Source organism: Pseudochaenichthys georgianus, chromosome 5 (assembly GCF_902827115.2).
Source record: "Pseudochaenichthys georgianus chromosome 5, fPseGeo1.2, whole genome shotgun sequence".
NCBI classification, from domain to species: domain Eukaryota; kingdom Metazoa; phylum Chordata; class Actinopteri; order Perciformes; family Channichthyidae; genus Pseudochaenichthys; species Pseudochaenichthys georgianus.
This window is the reverse complement of record NC_047507.1, coordinates 13832243-13856632: the sequence shown is the minus strand read 5'-3', so window position 1 is coordinate 13856632 and position 24390 is coordinate 13832243. Positions and strand designations below refer to the sequence as shown.

General features: G+C 43.2%; 1 protein-coding gene across 12 annotated transcripts in view; it reads left to right on the top strand.

Moving 5' to 3' along the window:
* The window catches only part of ppfia4 (PTPRF interacting protein alpha 4), a 61435-nt gene that overhangs the window by 31427 nt on the left and 5618 nt on the right, over positions 1-24390 (top strand). For 3 of the 12 annotated variants that reach the window (XM_034083250.2, XM_034083252.2, XM_034083249.2), the window contains exons 3-24: positions 11787-11888; positions 12152-12316; positions 12687-12761; positions 13514-13585; positions 14936-15157; positions 15828-15962; positions 16729-16863; positions 17122-17205; positions 18075-18206; positions 18356-18418; positions 18890-18981; positions 19158-19287; positions 19697-19893; positions 20690-20918; positions 21005-21040; positions 21125-21246; positions 21361-21479; positions 21584-21665; positions 21753-21834; positions 22047-22247; positions 22910-22972; positions 23261-23356. In XM_034083250.2, the coding sequence (XP_033939141.1) occupies positions 11787-11888; positions 12152-12316; positions 12687-12761; positions 13514-13585; positions 14936-15157; positions 15828-15962; positions 16729-16863; positions 17122-17205; positions 18075-18206; positions 18356-18418; positions 18890-18981; positions 19158-19287; positions 19697-19893; positions 20690-20918; positions 21005-21040; positions 21125-21246; positions 21361-21479; positions 21584-21665; positions 21753-21834; positions 22047-22247; positions 22910-22972; positions 23261-23356 (2634 nt within the window). The remainder of the gene's footprint in view (positions 1-11786; positions 11889-12151; positions 12317-12686; positions 12762-13513; positions 13586-14935; positions 15158-15827; positions 15963-16728; positions 16864-17121; positions 17206-18074; positions 18207-18355; positions 18419-18889; positions 18982-19157; positions 19288-19696; positions 19894-20689; positions 20919-21004; positions 21041-21124; positions 21247-21360; positions 21480-21583; positions 21666-21752; positions 21835-22046; positions 22248-22909; positions 22973-23260; positions 23357-24390) is intronic. The other 9 variants (XM_034083256.2, XM_034083255.2, XM_034083259.2 and 6 more) reach the window with 8 other exon arrangements.

Below are 24390 nucleotides of genomic sequence, written 5' to 3'. Positions count from 1 at the left end.
TATGCACTGATGGGAATGTTCTGTATTTCTGTATCTGGTGTGCGTGCTTGGTTAACTGTATGTTTATTGCAGCATGCTTGCAGACATACTCTGCTGATGCACAACAAAAACTCTTTATGCATCTCCTTTGATCCGAGCAGAGGATGTATCCCCCTATCTTCTTTCCTCTCTTTCTTAGTCTCTCTTCCTGGTGCAGGTTTTGTTTTTCTTTAATGAAGAATACAGCGATGCATGAATGGATACTATTCTGGGCCTTCAATGAGCAGAGGAGGCGAGAAAGTTGAAAGACTTGCAAGGAGGATTTGACAATTGTTTTTGCTGAACCATAAGAAAATGATATTTGAAAATCAGAAAGAGAGAGAGTGAGACAGTTGACGTGTCAGCTGTGCAGTATAAAATCATTTTGCTGCGTCAATCAACTTTATGGCCAAAAGACAGGGTATTAAATAACTTTTGATATGCATGTTTTTACATTGTTATTGGGTTTTTGACCAGGTTTCATTTGAATTCCTTCCAAAGTGGTAAGAACTCTTTGACTCTCACTTATGAAGAAGTTTTCACGTAGAAATCCTCTCTTTTCCAGGTGTTCAGAGTGGGATTTACCAAATTGTATTCACGCCAATCGCATTTGCTGTTGTGTTATCATCGCTTCACTAGTGAGTCCAGAGCTGGTGCGGTTTCAGTCAGTTATGCATGATCACTAATGTGTGTCACTTAGGCTGATTTGACTCACAATGAATCACTGGTGTAAACTAAGTACATTTACTCAAGTACAATACTTCAGTACAATTTTGAGGTACTTAAACTTTACTTGAGTATTTCCATTTTATGTGTAATTGTACTTCACCCCTTTTATGTTCAGTTTCTTTACAGATAATGGATTAATGATAAACAATATGAACAACACTTAAAGGGGACCTATCATGCAAAATGCACTTTTGTATGTCTTTTATACATGAACATGTGTCCCTGGTGTGTCAGGGAACTCACCAAGTGTCAGAAAACACAACCCTCTATTTTTTCCTCCATACCCAAATCTCTAAAAACGGGGCTGCAACGGATCTGATACAGACCGATACAGATTTGAAATATCTCTGACGTCAGAAACAAGGAGCTCCACCTATATGGGCAATTCTCCACCTATCAGGGGAATGGGGGGTTGGGCCACGAACGTGTCCGTTCACACGAGACCGCTCGAAAGCACTGGAGACGCTGTAGTACATATGCCAGGCCGGTAAGTGGCGCTGTAGTCACAGAATCAGCCCCTGCAAAAACAGGGCTGGAATAGAGCAAATAGAGCGAAATGAGGCATGGCTAAAATGCATGATCTGTTTGGTATTTTGAAAAAAAAACTTCACAGACATGTTTTATATAGGTATGGCCCTACAATATATTATTCAAATATAGCATGATAGGTCCACTTTAAATAGGAGTTTAGTTACACCTGGATTAAATTCCCAAGCTACACTGCAGTAAAGTAAGTAATCAAAATTAGTTCCACCTTTACCAGCGTTGATAAACACATCAATAATTATAATCAAAACATAAAATATATATGATTGTGAAATGGGCAAATCTGCATAATGAGTATTTTGACTTTCGCTACTTTGAGTATATTTTGATGCAAATACTTTAATACTTTTACTTGAGTACCATTTTGAATACAGGATATTTACCTGTCCACTTTGATATTTCTACTTTTACTTAAGTACAACATCTGAGTACTTCTTCCACCTTTACAATGATTATGCAGATGTCTACATTTACAACACCTATCTCAACCATAAAGATGTTTTTTTCTTATTTACTTTCTATGTTTTGCATTCTAAAAGGAGATGCTCTAAGAAAAGTTTGCATGGAGAGTAAATCCTGCAGTCAGGGCGGAGACTGCCCCCCCCCCCCCCCCCCCCCCCCCCCCCGCTGGCCTCGAGAGCTGTCACACCCTCACACAGACGGAACATCCCTCAGCAGCTTTGTGCACATGCGTGTATTTCAGCGTGTGGATGTGCATCTGTGTTCACCTGATGAGAAGTTTGCATGCTGCTCAAACACTTCACTTCCCTAATGAGCAGTCGCCATGGCTACAACCGCAGTGTGCGGGGTGGTGTCATGGCAACAGATTACTCACTGCCTACTTGGGGCCAACACCCAGGCAAGGTGTTGTGGTGGTGGTGGTGGTGGTGGTGTGTGTGTGTGTGTGTGTGTGTGTGTGTGTGTGTGTGTGTGTGTGTGTGTGTGTGTGTGTGTGTGTGTGTGTGTGTGTGTGTGTGTGTGTGTGTGTGTGTGTGTGTGTGTGTGTGTGTGTAAGGTTTGTCAGAGGAAGGTCGAGTCCACCTCTCTGCTGTTCTCCGCCTTCGCTCTCTCTGCAGTAGTGAAGAGCTACAGAGCTGTGATATCTGACTCTCCCCGGGGACCCACTCATTCTCCGCTCCCCGGCCCTGCATTCATCTTCACTTTGGCACTCCTTAGTGAATTACAGAGATTTGTATCAGAGTTCATTTACTGTCTTTTGGTGGGCTCAAGTGAAAAGAAGTTCAGTCATTGTATGAGATCTCTGATGAGGTTACTCCTCCTTCTCTGCCTCTCCACAGTAACGGATCATTTCTGTGGGTTCATTGGTGAAGTCTTTTTTATTTTTTAAAGAATTCCCTGTTTGAATCTGCATTGTCAAAACTGCACCACCCTCCTGCACTTGTTTTCTGGGTCACAATATAATATGGAGTTAAATCTGTCAAACTCTGCTGAGGTACCCGAGTGAAAGTCTCAACTTAGTACTTCCTATAACTGACTTGTTTTTTGGTATTATTTCTGGATGACAGAAGGAAAGACAGGAAGCAGTACTTCTAGTAAGCCAGCACTGCTAATTAACGCCTACTTCTGTGCTCAAGGAACATGCTGAATTCACTTTAGCAGAGAGACTGCTGGCCTTTCCAAAATGCAAAATACTGTCTCACTGCTGGTGCATTTGGGCCGTAAGCATCCTCAGATTACCATAAATGATATCACGTACCACAACCCTGTCCTGTGAATCATACAATGTGTGAATTAGTTAAAAGCCATGTTTACAGTTTCCTTTTCTTTGCTCTCTTGCTTAGTCACATATTGTCCTCTCCTCACACCAACTGATGCTTGCAGAGACGCTGTCACTGTCACTTTTCCCGGGCTTTAGCAGACATCGATTGATATTTGTTATGGCTTTAGTATCCTGTCTTGTTGATCTACACAGACATTGGAGAAGTTGCCATGACGTTAGGGCTGTGTGTTGCTCAGTGGGTTCTTTTAAATGTAGGATCTGTTATCTTCAATGCATCCGTTTGGTTGTTGGTGAGTAAGGGTAGTAAATCTGTAACATCACCCTGCATTGTGTGGATCTATTTTTGTGAGTGCGTTCCTGTTTTTTCCCAAATGACCTTCAGCATGCTGTAGTGTAGAGAACAAAATGTAAGCTCCTGCTAAGAGTTATACGGCGTGTGAAAGCAAACAGAAAGTTGATGAAAGAAAGTGTGACAAAAAGTGTTTATAACACAACAGATTGTGTGGTAACATGTACAGTACACCTAATGGTTCTCTTTGGAGTACACTTTAAAGGTAATTGTGCAGTAACACTGTCATGTTGCACATTTTATCTGAGATACCTGTCTTATAAAAGAGACACTGATCACAGTTTGTTTACAACACTTTAAGTTTTAAAGAGGGATTATTTGATTGATGCTTTAAATGATTATTGACACAATGCAACACTGTCTTCACAGCAATAATTTAGTAACTCAGTGTATTCATTAAAAGAGATGCTTTTTTCTGTGCAGTTTTCTAATTAAGTTTTGTAGTTTTGTCATTCAGATCATTTGAAAGAAATTCCTGAGAACATTTAAAAAGAGATAAGACCAACAACAAAACACAGCCACTACCTCAGAAACACAAACAAACTGTATCAAATTGAATACCAGATATAACTCAAAAGATCCAAAAATGTTACTATTTAAATTCATTCATATTCAGTGTTTATGTATTTCTAATCCTGAGCGTTGGTCTCTTGACCAGCAGTTTTACCGTTGAGGAGAGATGTGATATACTGCGGCAGCTTCAGCAGGATACATTAGGAAAGAATTCTGCATGGCATGCTCTTTCCACTGCTGCATGTTGCGCTGGAGCTTTTAGAGGAACTGTAGGCGGATAAATTAAGGAACAAGGTCCTCAAAGTACTCACAGTTAGTTTCTTCACCAACAGCTTTACTGCTGAAAGACAAACAGGAAATAACTGGCAAACTCAAAAAGGATGACGTGCTTTGTGATGACTGCTAAAGCACCTGCCTTCGGCGTACCCACACATTCACATAGAAATTCACACTTAGTGTTTATTTGCATCAAACTGTACAGCAGTATTGTTGGAATAAAAGGTGGGGTTATGCTGCTGTACAATGTATAGTTTCTACCTTTTGCATAAATGCATTTCCCATCATGTATCTTAGTGTTCGTATTAATACGCTACACTTTCATACGTAATTAAGTTGTGGGATAGGTACCATGAATCTTATGCAGAATGATAAGCACACGCACAATGAACTTTTTTGGACTGTGTTTTGGACTTTTTTGTATTCGACTGCACTCCAATCTGTATGCCTCACTCTCTCTACTCACAGACACACACACACACACACACACACACACACACACACACACACACACACACACACACACACACACACACACACACACACACACACTCACAGCATTTTTCCATCCCTTAATCCCAAACTGCTTAAAGAAGCGAAGGGGAGAAATCCCTTTACAATGTCTGGGCTCAGCACTGTTTGGTAACCACTTGCTATCTCACATTATGGTTGGAGGCAGAGGAGCAGCAATACTCCAGACGCCCCAGAACCTTCTCTCCGCTCTATGTGATACACTCTCTGACAGATGTTGACGTTGTGCTGTCAGAGCTGCTCTCTGTATCTGACTGTTGTATGAGGTTCAATAAGTATCCTGGGAGTTCTTATGGCTCATACGAATTTGGTGGGGGTTACAATTGCAGGATTTAATTGTACATAGTACAGTGATTTTGTGTGTGTGTGTGTGTGTGTGTGTGTGTGTGTGTGTGTGTGTGTGTGTGTGTGTGTGTGTGTGTGTGTGCGTGCGTGCGTGCGTGCGTGCGTGCGTGCGTGCGTGTGCGTGCGTGCGTGTGTGTGTGTGTGTGTGTGTGTGTGTGCGTGCGTGTGTGTGTGTGTGTGTGGAGAAGACAATAAAAGCAGAAGACACTGCCAGGAGGAATGGGTTAGACCTCATGAGAAATTAAAGAGACATTTATTTTGTCTCGACAGTGATATGTTAAACGTTCTATATATCACTTGTCTGTCCTGTTATAAAAGACTCTAAAGCTGCTTTCACATGATACGAGTTAAAACGCCTCTGTGCTGGCATTGCCGTTCCCAAGAAAGCGCTGCCGCCCGACTAGATCGGAGCACTACCATCAGCCACTGCTCCAAAAAGTTGCAGATGAAGTTCAAATGATTTCCACTTTGACTTAGTTACCGTTTATCTTTTGGGCAACAAATCAGATCACAGCTGTATTTAGCGACGCGAGCTGGCAGAGGAAGTAACAGTAGAAAACGTAATGTGAATGCAGCTTAAAAAAGGTTATGTATTCATACCTCTTAGCTATTCTGACTAAGTTGGCATGTATTTCCATTTTGTTTCTAGCAGTGAAGCAGTTATAGGGGAGATGCAGAGAGATCCTGAAAGGCAGCGGGATGAAGGGATGAAAGGATGAACTAGAGAGCGTGAGAGGTGGCCTGTTGAGGCTCTTTGCCTGATTGAAAGAGACAGTGAGCTCTAACATCTGTTGGTGGATTTGGGCTGAGCTCCTGTCTGTTGGAGCGCCCCTGTGGAATAAGGGAAAGTAAAATGAACACGCTGACCCATTTTCCCCCTTCCCTCCCGATGCTCCTTCCCTCTCTCTTCCCTCTTCAGCCGCCCCCTCCCACTCCACTGACTGTTCTTTCCCTGTGATGGGCAGAGTCAACAGAGACCCAGTTTGTTTTGTGTCAGTTGTGTGTGTAAAGTAAGTCTGTAAGAGTGTGTGTTTGTCTGCTTTCTAGTGTGCTGTGTATGTGTTTGGCCTGTCCCACTTGATGCAATGTTGGTTTATACCTATAAAGTAAAACACCTGCACACAGGTGAGTTTACCGGACACATATCAAAAGCACAGGGCAAATTAAGAGGGACACTGAGCATTTTCAAAATGCTGTCCATATAACATGGTTAGTTCCTGATCCTGAATATTCTTAGAAAAATGTCATGGATGGTTTAAAAAGCTTTGTGTGTGTGTGTGTGTGTGTGTGTGTGTGTGTGTGTGTGTGTGTGTGTGTGTGTGTGTGTGTGTGTGTGTGTGTGTGTGTGTGTGTGTGTGTGTGTGTGTGTGTGTGTGTGTGTGTGTGTGTGGTGTGTGTGTGTGTGTGTGTGTGTGTGTGTGTGTGTGTGTGTCTTTGCGGGTGTGTGTGAGTGTGTGTGTATTTATGTGTGTGCCTGTGTGCGTTTGAGACTCATAGAGAGCATGCCACTGGGTATTAGTTTGATCTAAAGCCAAGCCTACAGGAAATGCTAACAAAGCACAAAGAGATGTTCAAACAATATGCACACACACACCACCTTCAAACTCTCACACACACTGGCACAAGTTCCGATATACACCAATCTCTGCTACAGTATGATCACACCGCAGATCATATTTAAAGAATGCAGCAGACGCTGTGTGACTCTGGCCTGGTCTCTGACGTACACAGCAGCACTGTGGGCCTCTCACCGTCAATCTGATCAATGGTAGAAAGAACCGAATAAAATGGGCATGTGGATTAAGAAAGGGGCTGGGACAGCGAAACATTCTCCAACAGAAGATATGACTGCTCAGAGAGCTGCAAGATTTTGAAATATTAGCTTTACAAGAAGGACAGAAGCAGGGAGTGACATTTCACCTCCTTTCTTCCACTGATATGAGGAGACTTCTGTCAGGACATGTGTAGGCTGCTGTGATTTCTCTGAGTGAGGCAGAATGTGGAGACCAGGGCTGAAGCTTATCATTTTCAGCAGAAGACATCTGACATGGTCAGGATTTCACAAAATCTTTACAAATGCATTGAACGTTATCGTGCAGTAATGGTGCATGTATGGTGTATGTATTGCATTAGGTTAATAGATATCAGATATCCAGTCAATACATTGTCAAATACAGAAAAGCTACTGCAACATTTTTAATTCAATTTTAGGATAACTTGCTTTTTGTAAGAACTATACACCTTAAAATATGTTTTTTTTTAACCTGGGGGTCCCAACCCAAGATTATTTATGGAGCTAGCAACATGGTTCTGGAGAAGAAATGATATAACATAATACATATGAAATAATATATTGTACTCTGGGGAAGGCTTTTTACATTACTCTGCCTATAATTTGCCTTAGAATTAGTTTTATTGATCGGGAGTCAAATTGTGCATGCAGTTTATAACAAGGTATTTTAGGGCGGGTCACGTTGAGAGAAAACAAACACATCAGCCTGATTATTCTGCGGGGTCTCAACTTTGAAAATGTTGATAACCGCTGCCTTAAGGCCTCGTTCACTCCAAAATGACAAACTGCCAGGCAAAAGCTATTAAAGTTTATTTACTGTAAAAACCAAACACGCAGCAGGTTAGTGCTGCAGTTCCATCACAGCCTTCTCCCAAATCTATTAAAGTTAATGGAGCCTCCTCTTTACAGCTCTCTAAGAGCATAACATGTCTATCAATTTGCAATCCCTGGTTGTTTGTGGAGCTGTGAAAGGGTGCTGCTGCTATCTTGAAAAGTGTGGAACACAGCTGAGATGAAAATAGATGTCAAACACTGCACATTCAACAGTCTTGGGCATGTAGATAATGACTTGAAATGTGAAAAGCCTGTCCTTGAACCATAAGGCCTTAGAGCTTATTGTATATATTCACTGTGCTGTAAAACTGCTTGATGTTTTATTTGTTTCAACCTCAACATGGCACTGTTACAGATGATATTGCGTAACATGGAAGTCAAAGGTATCTCACAATTACGTCTGCACCCAATACCTTGCCACCGGTTGGTACAAAATGAGTAGATGCTAGACTGAAGATTGCTTTAAACATGTTATTGATGACACTGAGTGGTTCTCAACCAACCAGAAACCATTCATCGATCATGTTTTTCAAATATAAAGGCTTTAAAGTCTGGAGTGCTTAAAAGCTTCAGTTAAGTGCATAGTCATCTGTCAAAATTAAGGAGGGTGCAGAATGAATATCAATAAATCAAATGACTCTCAAGTGAAATACACGTTTTCTTACACAGCTATTGTATTATTATTACTGTATTATCTTTTCAATTTACACACGGCATCTATTGCACGTCTGTCCGTACTGGGAGAGGGATCCCTCCTCTGTTGCTCTCCCTCCTCTGTTGCTCTCCCTGAGGTTTCTCCCATTTTTCCCTTTAAACTGTGGGTTTTCTCCGGAAGTGTTTCCTTGTACGATGTGAGGGTCTAAGGACAGAGGGTGTCGTATGTCAACAAATGTAACATTTGTGATATTGGGCTATATAAATAAACATTTTTTGATTGATTGATTGAGCTATTCATTTTGAATTATCTATTATAAGTATAATTGTTATGAACTGAGACACAGGACCCAAAAGCAGGACTCGGAGACAGTTGTCCAAAAATAGAATGTTCTTTAATAACAAAAACTAAATCGTACTTTCAAAAAATAGAAAGTAGTTAAACAGCCAAAACTAAGTTGTACAGCAACACAAAAACTCACTTGGCAAAAAGTCTAAATCTCAAGGTAGGTATCAGGAGTCAAAAGGCCTAGGTGCTCACGACATGAAACATAACAAACTGACAAAGGAACAAAGAAACACCAGGGCTATATATAGGTGAGGGGGATGGGCACAGGCAGGGGCGGACTGGGGGGAAAAAGTGGCCCGGGATTAATTGACAGACAGGCCCACTTAATGCGCGGCATGTATCGGCCGGCCGGCGACGAAAGTATGTTACTTAACAAAAAACCCTATGCCTTTAATGTTATTTTGGACAATTATTCATATAGTAATCACATTACCTGAGCCCTTGAGTTGCCTACACCAAAATAGTTACGGCATATATTTAGTGATTTTAATGTTAACAGATCATTGATGCAATAACATGTGGACCCAATTTGCCTGACTTGACACATGGAATAAAACATGGGCGACGTACGAAGCTTCCTCAATGTGGGTGAGACAATTTAACAGGGGGTGTGGGTAGGTGATGGACCTCACCTTCTTTAGGGGGGTCCGGGGGCAAGCTCCCCCGGGAAGATTTATTTTTTTAAATGTCGAAGTTAAATGCATCAATCTGGTCCATTTTGAGAGCAAAATTAGGGACTAAATCTATGGCAGTCAGTAGGGGCTTGGACTGTGAGCCGTAGGGTCGCCGGTTCAAGTCCCCGACCAGACCTATTTGGAGTGTGGACTTCTACTTGGAGAGGTCCCAGTTCACCTCCTGCCATGCCGTGGTGCCCTTGAGCAAGAAACCAGACACGGCTGTACCTTTAGTAATGAATATTACATGTTGTGAGGAAATCTTTCCACCAATAATTCCAATAAGTAATCCAAAATGTATTCACTTCAGGTTTACGAAAGTAACTGTAATCAGATTACTCGTTTTTCAAATGTAACACGAGCTGAATACAGTTACTTGATTTTGTATTCTGATTACGTAACACCGTTACATGTATTCCGTTACAACCCAACCCTGGCCACACCCCACTGGGCTGGGCTGGGCCGGAACACTTACAAATGTGGGCCGGTAGGATTTAGGTAAGCAAAAAAAAAAAAGGGAGTGGCCGGAACACTTACAAATATGGGCCGGTAGGATTTAGGCAAACTCCCGGTATTCCCGATGGCCAGTCCGCCCCTGGGCACAGGTGAAAACAATCAGGGCAGGGCCAAGCAATCTCACGGGCGGGAAACACACAAAGGCAGGAAATGTGGGATCTGGAATGACAGGAAAGATTACTTTCAAAATAAAAACAGGAAGTGACAAGATCAAAACACAAAACTAGAGTAAAAACATAACTAAACCTAACATATCTGTCGAGTCACAACATTAATAATGAAAAGTCCCTCTTCTATCTACACCGGAGACAGGATTTTAGGATGTGTTTGATAATCAGAGAGAGTAAGATGACATTGTGTTCTTGTCATTTTAATTTCTGTTTGGAGAATATGATGAAATGGGTCATAGCTTTTTGAACAGCTCATAATGTTATTTGTTACCATCAAAAGATATATTTATTTAAACATTCATAATCAGTGCTGCATGTTTGGTATAGGAATAGAAGTCACAGGCTGTTGATTTTTCTTCTACAATTACATCATGTCCAATGTAATTTGCATAGTTTTGTCACATTAAGGCTGTATTGTTGTCCTTTAATCACAGTTAACACACTGTGGATATGTCTTAGAACCAGCGAAGTCAAAACCCTGACCCTTTTTCTGTTGTACTTTGCACAAGTGTAAATTAGATCTTGACCATTTGCCTACTTAGACACACCGCCACTTCTTTTTGCACTTGCTACTGTAATGTTATGTCTCCCAAAAAGACTATAGGCGGACACTGAGGTGGGCAGAGCTGAGGTTGTATTTATGCAGATCCGATAGCACAGTCGGTCCTCTCCTCTTATCGCAGGTGGACAGAGAGCTTTTCCCCAGACAGCTTCCCTTGGACAACAAATGTTCTTTTAGGAGAAGCCAGCCTGAACTGTCCATTATTTAAGCCTGTCCTCACCTCACCTGCTGATAAAGTATTCCTCCTGCAGGTCCTAGCATCCTGTGCGTCTCTGTTACTTCATTCACACCAACGCAACTCCGGTTCAAGCTCCGTGCTAGAGCTTTTCAGGTTCAGAACCGGTTCTTCGGTTTAGCTCCGGCTCTTTTCACACCGCCCAGAGTCCGACTGGTGCTGCGTCATTGCGTCATCGTTTGCGTCATGACGTAACCGTTTGCGTGACTGCTTACACCGACAACAACAACAATTGTGCTCCAGCTTCCTCTGTACCTCTTCGGAAGACCAGATTCCCAGTAGGTAGCTGGTCTCTTCAATGGACCACTGCTGCTTATTAAGTTTCTCCATCGTTGTGTACAAACTGGATAAAACGGCGGCTTTTTGTTGTTGTTCAGGAGTTGATCCCGCCCCTGCCCCCGCCTCGACGTAAGCGTGACGTATGTGGTGCTTTTGCTCTGGCCGGACAATTTTTTGGTGCTTGAAACGAACCGGATTCCGGAGCTAAGAGGCTGCTCCGCTGCGGTGTGAAGAGGAAAACCCGGTGCTTTGCAAGCTCCAGCTCCGAACCGGCCCTGAAACACCGTTGGTGTGAATGAGGTATTAGTCAAAGAGTGTGCTTGTGCCACCCTGACAACAAATCCCTGTCAGCCCCGCCCAGATGTGTATGCACCCTTAGATTAGAGATGCATAAGTGCTCAGTTTCACAAAACTAGAGCCCGTTATGTTGATCACTGATACAGTTTTAACCTGTGTGTGTGTGTGCGTGTGTGTGTGTGTGTGTGTGTGTGTGTGTGTGTGTGTGTGTGTGTGTGTGTGTGTGTGTGTGTGTGTGTGTGTGTGTGTGTGTGTGTGTGTGTGTGTGTGTGTGTGTGTGTGTGTGTGTGTGTGTGTGTGTGTGTGTGTGTGTGTGTGTGTGTGTGTGTGTGTGTGTGTGTGTGTGTGTGTGTGTGTGTGTGTGTGTGTGTTGTAGGAGTTTGCCACCCTGACGAAGGAGCTGAACATATGCCGGGAGCAGCTGCTTGAGAAGGAGGAAGAAATATCTGAGCTCAAAGCTGAAAGGAACAACACCAGGGTATGTGTGTGTTGTGATGCTGATTAAAACCAACAATGTTTCTTATCTCGATATTAAAATGATCTTTGCTGGTTGCATGCATTCATGTGTGTGTGTGTGTGTGTGTGTGTGTGTGTGTGTGTGTGTGTGTGTGTGTGTGTGTGTGTGTGTGTGTGTGTGTGTGTGTGTGTGTGTGTGTGTGTGTGTGTGTGTGTGTGTGTGTGTGTGTGTGTGTGTGTGTGTGTGTGTGTGTGTGTGTGTGTGTGTGTGTGTGTGTGTTGTAGCTGCTGTTGGAGCACCTGGAGTGTCTGGTGTCTCGTCACGAACGCAGTCTGAGGATGACAGTGGTGAAGAGACAGGCACCCCCACCATCTGGAGTCTCCAGTGAGGTGGAGGTCCTCAAAGCTCTGAAGTCGCTGTTTGAACACCACAAGGCTCTGGATGAAAAGGTGGATATATACACAAACATACACACATTGCATTATTTGGTGTTTTGATGACATGTGACTCCTACTCTATCAATAGACTTGCTGTCCTCCTTCAGAAATCTGATCAGTTTGGTTTAGTAGAGCTGTTCATAGAACTCAGCACATCATGAGTTTTTTTTAATGTGAAACACATGGAGGAAGTCTTGAGTTAGCATTGACAGCACACAGCAAATGAAGTCACAAATGGGAGTAGATGGAAAACTGAGAGATATTATGTTGTTTCTAAATGTTTCTAAATCATGCCCAGGATTGTGCTTCTACATAAGTCTGTGTGTGTATCCTCAAGGGTTTGGACTTTGTCTCGATGTGTGTGTTCTTGGTGTGTTTGCAGGTACGTGAAAGGCTTCGGGTGGCTCTGGAGAGGGTGTCCTCTCTGGAGGGACAGCTAACAGCTAGCACACAAGAGGTAAAGTGTGTGGATGTGTGTGAACAATCGTGTGGATGTGTGTGAACAATCGTGTGTGTGTGTGTGTGTGTGTGTGTGTGTGTGTGTGTGTGTGTGTGTGTGTGTGTGTGTGTGTGTGTGTGTGTGTGTGTGTGTGTGGTGTGTGTGTGTGTGTGTGTGTGTGTGTGTGTGTGTGTGTGTGTGTGTGTGTGTGTGTGTGTGTGTGTGTGTGTGTGTGTGTGTGTGTGTGTGTGTGTGTGTGTGTGTGTGACTGTGTGTGTCCGTGACTGTGTGTGGTTATTGGTGAGTGAAACATCTGTTCGGTCCCTTGTAGACATCTGTTGAGGCCTCCAGTCTGATTTGATCTATGCTTCAAGTGTTGCACTGGGTGACACAAAGCACCCACATCTTTCTGTCGTATTTTATTAAAACATGTCATTAAAGACATCATTATAAAGATAACAAATAATTGTAATATTCACAGCAGGCTCAGTTAAAGCAGACTCCCAGTGGGTTATGTAAGATGTAAAGTCAAAGCTGCCGCTGATCTCACAGTGTTATAAGAGGAGCAGACCCCCACAGAAGCCCCCCTCCCTCCTCTATTCTGAGCATAATTCACATTTATAGTTATGTGAAATATGTCATGTCTGGAGCATGCTGGCAGCCAGAAAGCCAGGCTTCCAGTTAATGAACTACGTTTTGTTCTTGGATTCATAGACAGTAAATGTGTGAGTTTGCTCATTGTGTGTTTTTCTTGTTAATTCACATTGCAGTTAAACACGGTGAGACAAAGGAAGGATGGTGACTCATTGGAGCGAACAGATGGATCCAAACCTACATGGAAGGTCTTCCTTGCTGTGTGATTGTTTTTCTGCTCTGTGCTTTATCTTATATCAGCCTAAACTATTCTGCCTGGCTGTCAGTAGTTGCCTTTTCATCATATTTCTGTCTTTCCGCCACACATGAACACAACTATTAACACACACACATACACACGTTAGGCTAGTGAAGCTAAATGTTTTATGAATCTTCCATCAACGTTCTTGTATTTCTAATAGCATTTAGACTCTTCGTGCGCTTTATTCAAGCCCATTCCTCCATGTTTTGAGGCCAGCCCTGAAAGGAGCACCCATTATGTAACTGTGTCTGAGTCCATCCTCAGGGAGTAACCAACCTCCCTGTGATTAAACAGCAGGGCCTGTTTGTATCTTGATGGAAATCGCCCTCCTCTGAAAAGGCCAGCAGCCCATGAAGAGCAGAACAAGACCCTCTTACTGTGGCTCCTTTTCTCTGGTCTGAGGATATAGAAAGCTACAAAAGCAGTGTCAATACAGTAGTCCTATTAAAGGAATAATCAATATCTACCATTAAGACAGTATGAGAGAAGACGAGTGAGGGATGAAGAAAGAATTGACTAAAGTGCAATATTTTGCAGGAAGAGTGTAGTTTAGATGTCCTAGAGTGTGAGCTGTGTGAACACACACTCTGTCCGGACATTTATCTGCAGCGCCTGCTGCCCTGCTGACAGTCACTGCCCCGGGATGTTGCAATTAGAGGGTATTTTAATTCAGATGTCTTTTTCAGCAGGAACCGTAACTAAAACCACCTTAGGCACATGTTGTACCTGATGTCAGCTACACATTGTCCGTCTGTACCATGCTATTTCCAGTCCTTAGGAGTACATTTAATGAGCGTTTCTATAGCCACACTGGAATTATGCACAATTGCACAAACCACCAGGTGTTTTTATTACACAGCCTCAGTCCATTCAGCGCTATTCCCCCGCAGTGTTTCTGTGTATGTTTATGTTTCTATAAGGTATTCATGAGCAGGCAAAAGTGGAACATGAGGGAACGTGGGGGAGGGGGGGTCCCACTAACTTTGGCTGCCCACTGTTTTGCCTGTCTGAATATTCGTCCCCGAAGGTTTGTTTAATTAAGGCCCTGGAATTAACTGCACTTTGAGATGTGAAGAGAAACAACTTCAAAACAACAACATGGCAGCCTAACCTCACACAACCCACTCTTGTATGCATAACATTCATCACTTTCAAATCTAGGTCATCCAACTCTATCGAACAACTTTCAATAATCTCCTCTCATAGTGGGCACACTTTTATGTGGCTCTTATTCATTATATAATGTTTTGAGAGAAGGTGCATATTTTGCAATTCATTCAGTGTGTCCACCTTACAGAGACTGCCCAACGGCTCCATAGACGCCCACGATGAAGGCAGCCGGGTGTCCGAACTTCAGGAGCTGCTGGAGCGGACCAACAAGGAGCTGGTCCAGAGCCGCGAGCACTCTGCCACTCTCAGCGGTCGCATGGCCGATCTCGAGGCAGAGCTCACAAATGCACGCAGAGAACTGTGCCGCAGCGAGGAACTGTCAATCAAACAACATAGGGAACAGAGAGAGGTGAGAGCAAAGGCAGCGTGCAAGAACCGAGAACAGCAGGTTACAGACACACAGATGTTACACTCTACTGTTTCGTGTGGAAAAACATGGTTCTAAAATTAGACTATATATTAAATATCGTCATTATTTAAACCATATAATATTCACTTGCATTTCTTACTATTGCAGAGAAATGGCATTATTGTGTTATTGCGTTTTACACTAGTAACTATTGACATGCTAAATTATTTAAAAAAGCAAAACATGTGATAAGAGTTTTGGAAAATGATTTTAATGCTTGATGGTAAAGCAAAATAACTATAAGTATTATCTGTTAGTGCAGATGCTTTCAGGCTATAATACAGGTGTAAAGTGACAGCTGTCAATAGTCACTTTTTCCACAGAATACAAAAATGAAAATGTGGACATTTCTCAGGGGAAAGGAATTGTTGCTGCTCTCTTCATTAAGTGACATACATGTTACTAATTTAAACATGTCTTGTATACTAACTTCAACATTCCATCATACTATGAAGGCTTATGTGTGTATCATAAATTGTAAAAGAGGGAAATTAAGTCATACATCTAGAGATAAAGTTCACTTGGTATGTCTTTTGGCCATACTTGTTGTAGTAGGCTTGTCTCTTATGGTTTCCCAATTTGTTTTGTTATTGTGTCTCTGCACCCACAGAGGGAGGATATGGAGGAGAGGATAACAACGCTAGAGAAACGCTACCTGGCTGCTCAGCGGGAGACCACACACATCCACGACCTCAACGACAAACTGGAGAATGAACTGGCCACCAAGGACTCGCTGCACCACCAGGTAACACACACACACACACACACACACACACACACACACCATCCACCAGCCACACTACACAGGGAACCAGTGTCAAAACAACAACACAGTGAGCGGCTTTTTCACAAATCAGTTAACGAAGCCTGACATTAAGGACTAAATCCTATTTAGAAAATGTGCCATGTCATTATTCTGCTAGGGTCAGGCTTCCTAGGATGTGTTGTAGTCCAAATGTGTTGTTAAGTGACACAACAATGGAGTTGTGTGAGATAGGAATTCAGGCATATGTGCTCCCTCTTTCTGTATCTCAACAATTTAATATTTCAGTTCTTGAAAAGGACTTCAATGTATATAAGGAATTGAAGAATATTGTAGTCCTTATGTGAGGCAGCATTAGAAACATCCTGCTGAAAGGTTCATGTGTAGTTCAGGGTCACTCTGCGTTTAGATCCACATGGATTCAAGAAAAACATCCTCCACTTGTGCCCCATGCCTTGTGCCCTTTCTACTCACTGGCTGCACTGCACTGATTAAACCTCTCGTGATTGCACTAATGTCCCTCTTGTTTCTTTGCGTGTGTGTGTGTGTGTGTGTGTGTGTGTGTGTGTGTGTGTGTGTGTGTGTGTGTGTGTGTGTGTGTGTGTGTGTGTGTGTGTGTGTGTGTGTGTGTGTGTGTGTGTGTGTGTGTGTGTGTGTGTGTGTGTGTGTGTGTGTGTGTGTGTGTGTGTGTGTGTGTGTGTGTGTGTGTGTGTGTGTGTGTGTGTGTGTGTGTGTGTGTGTGTGTCAGAGCGAGGAGAAGGTCCGTCAGTTGCAGGAGATGCTGGAGATGGCAGAGCAGAGGCTGGCTCAGACCATGAGGAAGGCTGAGACGCTGCCAGAGGTGGAAGCTGAACTGGCACAACGAGTGGCTGCACTTTCCAAGGCAATACACACACACACAGTCTCACACACACACACACACACACACACACACACACACACACACACACACACACACACACACACACACACACACACACACAGCTGTAGAAAGATGTAGAAACCATAGTCAAAGGATGCTGATACAATAAGATGAGCATCAGTTATTTACATACACAAAGCATTTATGCAGGTGGACATTGAGCACAGTAACAGAGCTTATTGTGGCAGTTGTCCTTCATGTAAGTGTCTCCCCCTGCAGGCTGAGGAGCGCCATGGCAACGTGGAGGAGCGGCTCAGACAGCTGGAGTCACAACTGGAGGAGAAGAACCAAGAACTGGGAAGGGTGTGTGTGTGTGTGTGTGTGTGTGTGTGTGTGTGTGTGTGTGTGTGTGTGTGTGTGTGTGTGTGTGTGTGTGTGTGTGTGTGTGTGTGTGTGTGTGTGTGTGTGTGTGTGTGTGTGTGTGTGTGTGTGTGTGTGTGTGTGTGTGTGTGTGTGTGCATGTGTGTGTGTGTGTGCGCGTGCACCAGCCCTGCAGGGATTCTCTGACCTCTCTGTGTGTGTGAGCTGATGCTTCACATTAGTTGGATGCCTTGACTCATGGCTCTGTGCTCCTTCATGCATATATGTAACGTAACACACACACACACACACACACACACACACACACACACACACACACAGGATGGACACACATGTGAAGAGCTCTCCATTTTCCCGGTGCATTGTTGCATGAATTTGAACTGAGTACACATTTCTTGCTGCAACTGACCGCCCCACAACACTGATTGGCTGCTATCTTTAGACTGAATAATTCACGCAAGGCAAATTTCTTTCACTTCCTGTGTGATATCATTTATTATCATTTGTTATATTTAGTCAGAAGGGCTTTTTGAGGTACATATGTGTGTAAGTGTGTGTTAATTTGATTAGAATGACTGTGGAATGCATATTTAAGCCCAGCACTTCTCATGTAAGGGAAGGCGTTTAACTCTTTTTCATCGTCACGTAAATTACTGTAATTAAATCATTCTGGCTGTGAGTTCCTTTGTTGGCCAAGAGGACCTATACCTGGCAGCTGATCTAGGGCTAAATACATCCTTTATCCTTTAATCCATGCTTGATTAGCTGCATAAATACATCCAAATGGAGTCTGTGTCAAAAGAGAGCATTTGTTGAAGTCATTCCGCCCCCTCGTCTGGTTCTCTCACCAGGCTCGTCAGAGAGAGAAGATGAATGAGGAGCACAACAAGCGCCTGTCTGACACCGTGGATCGTCTGCTCACCGAGTCCAACGAGAGACTGCAGCTCCATTTGAAAGAACGCATGGCTGCCCTGGAGGACAAGGCAAGGCCTGTGAACATACATTCATCTGAGCAGCAGCTCATATTGCAGATCTTATTGCCTCTCAGAATAAATGAATATACAGTGCAGCATATGTTGTACTTGGTAACACAGATTTGTTTTGACGCTCTTTCATGGTTTCCTTTGTCTAGAACTCCCTCATTCAGGATCTTGAGAACTGCCAGAAACAGCTTGAAGAATTCCACCACACCCGGGTCAGTACGACTCAAATGAATGAACTAATCATTGAAAAGTAGTATCTCCAGTATCTCCAGTTACTCCAAACCAATGCAGCATTGTAATACTGCCCTGTACGAGTGGGACACTCCTCGTTTTATTTTCTTATATTTTAATTAAAAAGTAGCATTTATTTAAGTTAAACGGCTCATTTTCTTTCAATAGCTTTCTTATCCCTTGATCCAATTATTTGAGAATAAATGAACCCTGAATCTTGCAAGACCAATTCTAAAATACATTTGACTGGTTGGTACTTGAAATGTATATCAGAAATGTATTTTAAGACCCTCTGATCAGAGGCGAGGATATGTTCTATAATTGAGCAACTCCTGGTTCAGCCCCCCCTCCCCCCTTTCATAAAAATAATGCAGTGGAGTGGAGTTTTGCTTAAGTTACACTTTAAGAAGGAAATTTGAATAAATGGCCCACAATGTCCATCTCTCCCTCAGGAGCGGCTGATTGGAGAGATTGAGAAGTTGAGAAATGAAATCGACCACTTGAAACGCCGCAGTGGAGCGTTTGGAGATGTGTCTCACTCTCGGTACACACACACACACACACACACACACACACACACACACACACACACACACACACACACACACACACACACACACACACACACAGTCCACTTCTTAGCATGCTCTCTCATATACACACTCTGAACAATGCCTCTGTGTACATTATTGATGGAAAGCTGTTGTGTGATTATCTCAGGTCTCACCTTGGAAGTGCCAGCGACCTTCGCTTCTCTGTGGTGGAGGGCCAAGATGGCCACTACAGCACAACTGTGATCAGGAGGGCTCAGAAGGGCAGAATGTCAGCGCTGAGAGACGACCCAAACAAGGTGTTACTGATGTCTTTATCAGGCCAAAACAACCCTGCACTTCCTCACATACACATACACTAATCAGATGACTTACATAAGATCATGTGTGAACTATTCTTCTTCTAACCACATGCTTTATCTAAGTTCATGTCCGCTTTGCTAATAAGTGCTTGGCTACCTAACTTGCCATTCTCTACTAACCTCTCTGTCTCTCTGTCTCTCTTTCACCTGCTGCCATGGACATGCTGTCTGATGTAAGTTTCCTATTCATCCATGTCTTCTCACATCTGGCCACATATTTCCTACCTTATGTCTATTTTTAAATGTATGCATTATTACATGTAGTCATGATCAATGTAGTGTAGGTGTATCTAAGACGGGGACTTCATCTACAGATGTTAAAGCTCACATGTGTTTGTTTTTCCAGGTGTGCGCTGTGTTTGAACAGGACTACCCGTCTCTCCGCGGCAGCGTCAGCCACCTCCTCGGCAGCGACATCGAGGCAGAGTCTGACATGGATGATGACGTCAGCTCCACCCTGCTTTCCCCCAGCGGGCAATCTGACGCTCAGACTCTGGCTCTCATGCTGCAGGAGCAGCTCGATGCTATCAATGAAGAGATAAGGTGACAAAGCACAGATATATTATATTACAGCACATGACAGTTTCATGATCCCCATGGGGAAAGTGGGTCAGTGCAGCAGCGAGAAACAGGATACAGATAAAGGGAGAACGAAGTATTCAAGATAGTACAACTAATAATTACAAGAAAAGGGAAATGTTGATACTGCAGCAATATAAAGACGGCCAACAGCTGATAGTGGCATTAGATCAGGATGATAGCACGTCGATACGACTCTTCATTCTTCAGTTTGATTGCTGCTGGAAGAGGATGCTGTTTATTGCAGTTTACAGTAATAAAGGTCCTCGTGTGACACCTCAGAATATGCTTCTGGTGAGGAGATGCAAATACATGCTGATTATGCTGCAGAGGAGCCAGACTCGCTGGGAGAAAGAAATACTGCTATAAATAGATATTTTTAAAAATGCAGTATTTCTCAAGAATAGTTTAATATAAAAAATACAATTTCTACAAGTGACAATTAAAAATCCAAACCAATCATTATTAATAAAAACACTTAAAAAAAAGAATAATAATCATGATTATTGGAAACATTAACAATTATAGGATGAATCCAGACATACAAAGTAACATTATCAAAATACAATAGAAAAATAATTATTGCTCCAAAGAAATATGCGTTCAATAATTTAACAATTGGAGATAAAAAAACACAAACATAGAAAATACATTTTATTCCACATAAGTAGTGTTATACGTATTCATTCATTATCACAGAAATGCAAGGGGTGTAGTTAAAGAGATGGGATGTCTGTTAACTGTGAATGTGTGTGTGCAGGATGATCCAGGTGGAGAGGGAGTCAGCAGACCTGCGCTCTGACGAGATTGAGTCTCGTGTGAACAGTGGCAGCATGGACGGCCTCAACGTGACGCTGCGACCCCGGGCGCTGCCCACCTCCGCCACCGCCCAGTCCCTGGCATCCTCCTCCTCCCCCCCCACCAGTGGCCACTCCACACCTAAACACCACTCGCGCAACGCCAGCCACCACCTAGGCATCATGACTCTGGTCAGAGCTCTGCATGTCATACAGCGGTGTGTTCATTGTAATCAAAAAGATGTATCAGTAACTGGATGTTGTTTTGTTTTTTACAGCCAAGCGACTTGAGGAAACACCGCAGGAAAGTAGCGGTGAGTTTGCAAATACAGCTGAAGTTTTTTTTGTCCAACTGTGGCTCTTTTGACTGAGCTGAGTTTCTTGTCTGACTCTTCTAGTCTCCGGTTGAAGTGGACAAAGCTACTATCAAGTGTGAGACATCGCCCCCCTCGTCCCCCCGAAGTTTACGGCTAGAAACCAATTTCGCCCAGTTCACCGGCAGTCTAGAGGACGGCAGAGGGTACACACACACACACACACACACACACATATATTATTTTGTGTGTCCACTTTTTAACAACACATTTGGAAGATTTTAGCGTTATACAACTTTATCTGTTTTAACTGTTTGCAGCAAGCAGAAGAAAGGCATCAAGTCATCTATTGGCCGACTGTTTGGGAAGAAGGAGAAGGGTCGAATGGAGCAGACTGCTGCTGTGTGCAGGGAGGTTCAGCCTCTACCGGCCTTAACAGGTACATTTCATAATACTAACGGTTTCCCATAGTCAAGCCGACATTCAGACAATGTGTGTTTTGTGTGTAGAGATACAATTGAACACTGTTGCGCTGTTTTCCAGACTTTGACATGGGCATCGGTGACACTATGACTTTGGGAAAACTGGGCACGCAGGCTGAGAGGGATCGCAGGATGAAGAAAAAGTAAAAGCATCCTTTCTTTCTGTGTTTTTGTTAATTTAGTTATGTTCACCAAACGCTTTCTCTCTTGTGTCTCACTTCTCTTGTTAGACACGAGCTTCTGGAAGACGCCAGGAAAAGAGGCCTGCCATTTGCTCATTGGGACGGCCCTACTGTCGTCTCCTGGCTAGAGGTACTCCTCCAATCTGCTTATATCTACTAACCATACATTTTTACAAAACCTGCCTCTGTCTTGCTTTCTTTATGTCAGGTATTATGCTACTACATCTAATAAGTAAGATAAATACAGTCATCACAGCCTGATCCGCAGCCCCTTCCCCTTTCTATCTGACCTTTTATGGTGACAATATTGGTGACGTTGAATATCTTGATGACTCTCACTAGCTGTGGGTGGGAATGCCAGCGTGGTATGTGGCAGCGTGTCGTGCCAACGTGAAGAGCGGAGCCGTGATGTCAGCTCTGTCTGACACAGAGATTCAGAGGGAGATTGGCATCAGCAACCCTCTGCACCGACTCAAACTGCGCTTGGCCATCCAGGAAATGGTTTCCCTCACCAGCCCCTCTGCACCCCTTACCTCCAGAACGGTAAAATGATATGATCAAATAAACATCTGCATACACAAACAGCTATAAAATAAATGAGCACATGGAGTTACACAAAAATGTAATCCAAAGATTGTGAATATGATCACATTCCCCTACACAAAACACTCAACACATCCTCCACTGTCAGCTTCACTCTGCACCCTGGGGTGAGGACTCTTCACTCTGTGTTGCTTTTTTTTGTTCAGACCACAGACTCTGCCGCTGCCATAAATTGCATGTGGATCTGTGGGAAACAGACACACACACAAAGTGCCACATATAGCTACAAGCTACCTGCCTGAAATACACTCCCTCCCTTGGCATCACTCAACACAATGTTTGTCTGTGTGTGTGTGTGTGTGTGTGTGTGTGTGTGTGTGTGTGTGTGTGTGTGTGTGTGTGTGTGTGTGTGTGTGTGTGTGTGTGTGTGTGTGTGTGTGTGTGTGTGTGTGTGTGTGTGTGTGTGTGTGTGTGTGTGTGTGTGTGTGTGTGTGTGTGTGTGTGTGTGTGTGTGTGTGTGTGTGTGTGTGTGTGTGTGTGTGTGTGTGTGTGTGTGTGTCTTTGCGGGTGTGTGTGCACATGGGGGACGGTTTGTGTGAAAATACACATTTGCTTTTGTACGCATGTGTGTGTTCGGGTGTGTGTTTTCGTCCTCTGAGCAGTCCTCCGGAAATGTGTGGGTGACTCATGAAGAGATGGAGAACCTGGCTTCCTCCACTAAAGCGGTCAGTACCATCTGGGTGCTCCCCTCCCATCCCCCCCATCCAACACTCTCTCACCCTCACACTGTCCCCACCGTGACACACATGTCATCTCCCAGAAGACCCCTTTATATACACACAATATCACACACTGACGCATTATTGTGCTCGTACTGGTATTTGTATGTGGTCGTCGGATTTAACTGTTATAACCGATTACTTATTGATATGAGTTTTGGAGATGTGCAATAAAGGTTAACTGCATTTTTTGTGTGGGTGTATTTCCTGAATGTGCAATACGTGTATCTTTAGGTATCCCCTCTCTCTCTCTCTGAACTTGTTATTGTCTCTAACCATGCTGCCACTCAGGACAATGAGGAGGGCAGCTGGGCACAGGTGAGGTCGCTGGTATGCCAACATCTATCTCCACAAACTCTACACGCGCACACACACACACACACATAACATGTATACATCACTTCAGGGGACATTACATTGACTTACATGCATTTCCTGGAGACTTATCCTAACCTTAACCATAACCAACATATGCCTAACCCTAACCCTTACCCTTAACCTTACCCTTACCCTAAACTTAACCAAGACTTCACCCTAAGATGAATGATTCCCTCCATTTTGTCCCCATAAGGGAGGCGAGTCCCCACACGTGACTGTGTAAACAGATTTAGGTCCTCACAAGTATAGTAATGCTAGGCCACACACACACACACACACACACACACACACACACACACACACACACACACACACAGATACACTCAAATGTGTTATTTAAATAAGAGAGAGCCGCCAACTCAGTCAATATTAGGCTCTGCACACAGCAAAGTGGAAACAGAGGCAGCAGAGGAGACAAAATATTGGTCGGAAACCAAAACAGTTTTAATGTTGGCCAAATTCTATTTATCTTAGTCATTATGTTTTTTTTCTCCAGTGAACTGAGCCTTTAATCAGGACAAACGCTGATCACTTTGTTTGATAGAGACATATTGCAATCCTTCTACATTTTGGCAGTTGTGTGTTTTATCCGTGTTAAAAAACCCTACGTAGTCACTTCACCTCACACAGACATTTTCTACCTGATAAGAGCTATTTTCAGGGCAGCAAATGTGTACAAACTGTGCTTAATAAACTTTAAATGTAATATGTGTACAAACATTTGAACAAACAGTGCTTGATCAACTTTAAAACGAATCTGTGCAGTGAGAACGGTCATTGGCTTATATTAAATGCTTTTGTATTTTAAGGGGGACATTTTCACAGCGCACATGTTGACCTTGACAATGAAACGGAAGCAACTAAATGGCATTAAGCCGTCTTTCATTTCATTGATTTAAGCCGTGTCTTCCTATTCTGACACGGCTAAATGTCGTCTGTGAAACGGTCCTATTGGTGCATAGAGTTATGTGACTTCCAACATAAAT